The sequence below is a fragment of the Sinocyclocheilus grahami genome, unplaced genomic scaffold (assembly GCF_001515645.1).
Source record: "Sinocyclocheilus grahami isolate Dianchi unplaced genomic scaffold, SAMN03320097.WGS_v1.1 scaffold18675.1, whole genome shotgun sequence".
In the NCBI taxonomy this organism is placed as follows: domain Eukaryota; kingdom Metazoa; phylum Chordata; class Actinopteri; order Cypriniformes; family Cyprinidae; genus Sinocyclocheilus; species Sinocyclocheilus grahami.
In genome coordinates, this window is record NW_015517237.1 from 2,044 (window position 1) to 3,564 (window position 1,521).

At 36.6% G+C, this 1,521-nt stretch overlaps 1 protein-coding gene across 1 annotated transcript; it reads right to left on the reverse strand.

Moving 5' to 3' along the window:
* Nucleotides 1-125: 125 nt before the first annotated feature.
* LOC107579624 (vacuolar protein sorting-associated protein 26B-like) lies at nt 126-1,214 on the reverse strand (the record flags this gene model as incomplete). Its single annotated transcript, XM_016265428.1, has 4 exons — nt 126-268; nt 414-589; nt 731-895; nt 1,030-1,214. Coding segments are annotated over 4 exons (669 nt in total), but the record flags the coding sequence as incomplete, so codon positions are not given.
* Between the last annotated feature and the right edge of the window lie 307 nt (nt 1,215-1,521).

Here is a 1,521-nt window from a genome sequence, read left to right on the forward strand (position 1 = left end):
CAAAGTAGTTATTTCTGGACATCAATAATGAAAATTAAAGTGCCTTTGATCATATAGTCTTAATTGTTTTCACATTTAGTTTGCTATTTTTTATTTATTAATTTAGTAAGAAAGTAAAGACCAACCTGTTGTTTGAAGTAACGTCTCTCTTCTTCATCAATGAGTACAAGATTCAGGTAATAACGAACAGAGAATTTCTTATTAATGTCCCTCATGGTGGGCGTCATCTCGTACCCAGCCAGAAAAAGACGGATAGGGATGGATTCACCTAAAGCCAGTAAAGATAAAGTTAAAAATCAGTACACTCCATTTCAACATTGAAAATACGAGTCACTTGTAAATGTTGTATGTTTCACATTAATCCATCAGAAACGTAATCCTTATAAACGGAGGTGTTAAGAATTGTTTCATACCTCGTACAGGTGCTCCATCCATTATCTCGTATTTTGCAATGGTGTCATTTTCATGGTACACATTTGGCCCCGTCCCTGTTGTCTCCCGTTTAATAATATCAATTTCCATGTGTTTGATCTTAATTCGCACCAACAGGAAATAGATCTTCCCTACAATCACATCTTTCAGGTGATACCTGTCATTTTAGGTTAAAAAAACAAACAAAAACAAAACAGGGAAAAATCCAAGCAGGATATCAGTGGATGACCAATTTAAATTATATTAACGGTTTTAAGTTAAAACCATAAACTCACATTCTCTGGCTGTTTTGACTTACTTGGACTTGTTGTACTCAAACTCAATGTGTAGACAGTCCTCAATTCCCACCTCCATCTTTATGGAGGAGTTGAGTTCTGGATATGTGCTGAGCGTGTGCACTACAATGTCCAACTCTTTGCAGACGTCATTAAGTCTCCTGCTGATGGTCGCCCGCAGGAAATAGCTGTAGGAAGAATTAGAGTTTAAAATGAAAGCATCTAAACCAACATCAAAGAGAGTTAACGGTCAACTAAGTGCACAATATATTGTAGGAGCTCATTTAAACAATCTTTCCAGAGCTACACCACGGGAACATACCGTAGTTTTACATTCTGGCCTGTGTAGGACTCGTACGGTTTCTCCACGTGTGTGAACTCAAAATCAAAGGTCTGAGACTGAGCCATTTCTCCAGGCCGAGCTAAATCCTTAACCAGAGAGACAAACTCATGATGGTTTCCTCTGTCGAAGTACAATTCTAAGAGAAAAAGCCACAGGAGAGAAAAACGTTACTAGATGCACAACTTTTGACATGGTTTCTTAATAAAATGTTCATATTTTGTTTGTGTATTCTGTTTTCAAGTGAGAACAATTCGTTAAGGCTTTGCGTTTGTTAGGTTTGCCAGGTATGGAACAACACAGCGTTATGGGGTCAACTATGCCTTTAATATACAATAAATAAGGCTGTATAAAGATCTTGATAAATTAAATAGGCGTCAGGTGAAAAAATACATTTTCTTTCCATATAAGTTTCTTCACATTTCTTTGAAATGCATTACGTTTTAAATACATAGAACAGGGAGAAACAAGCAT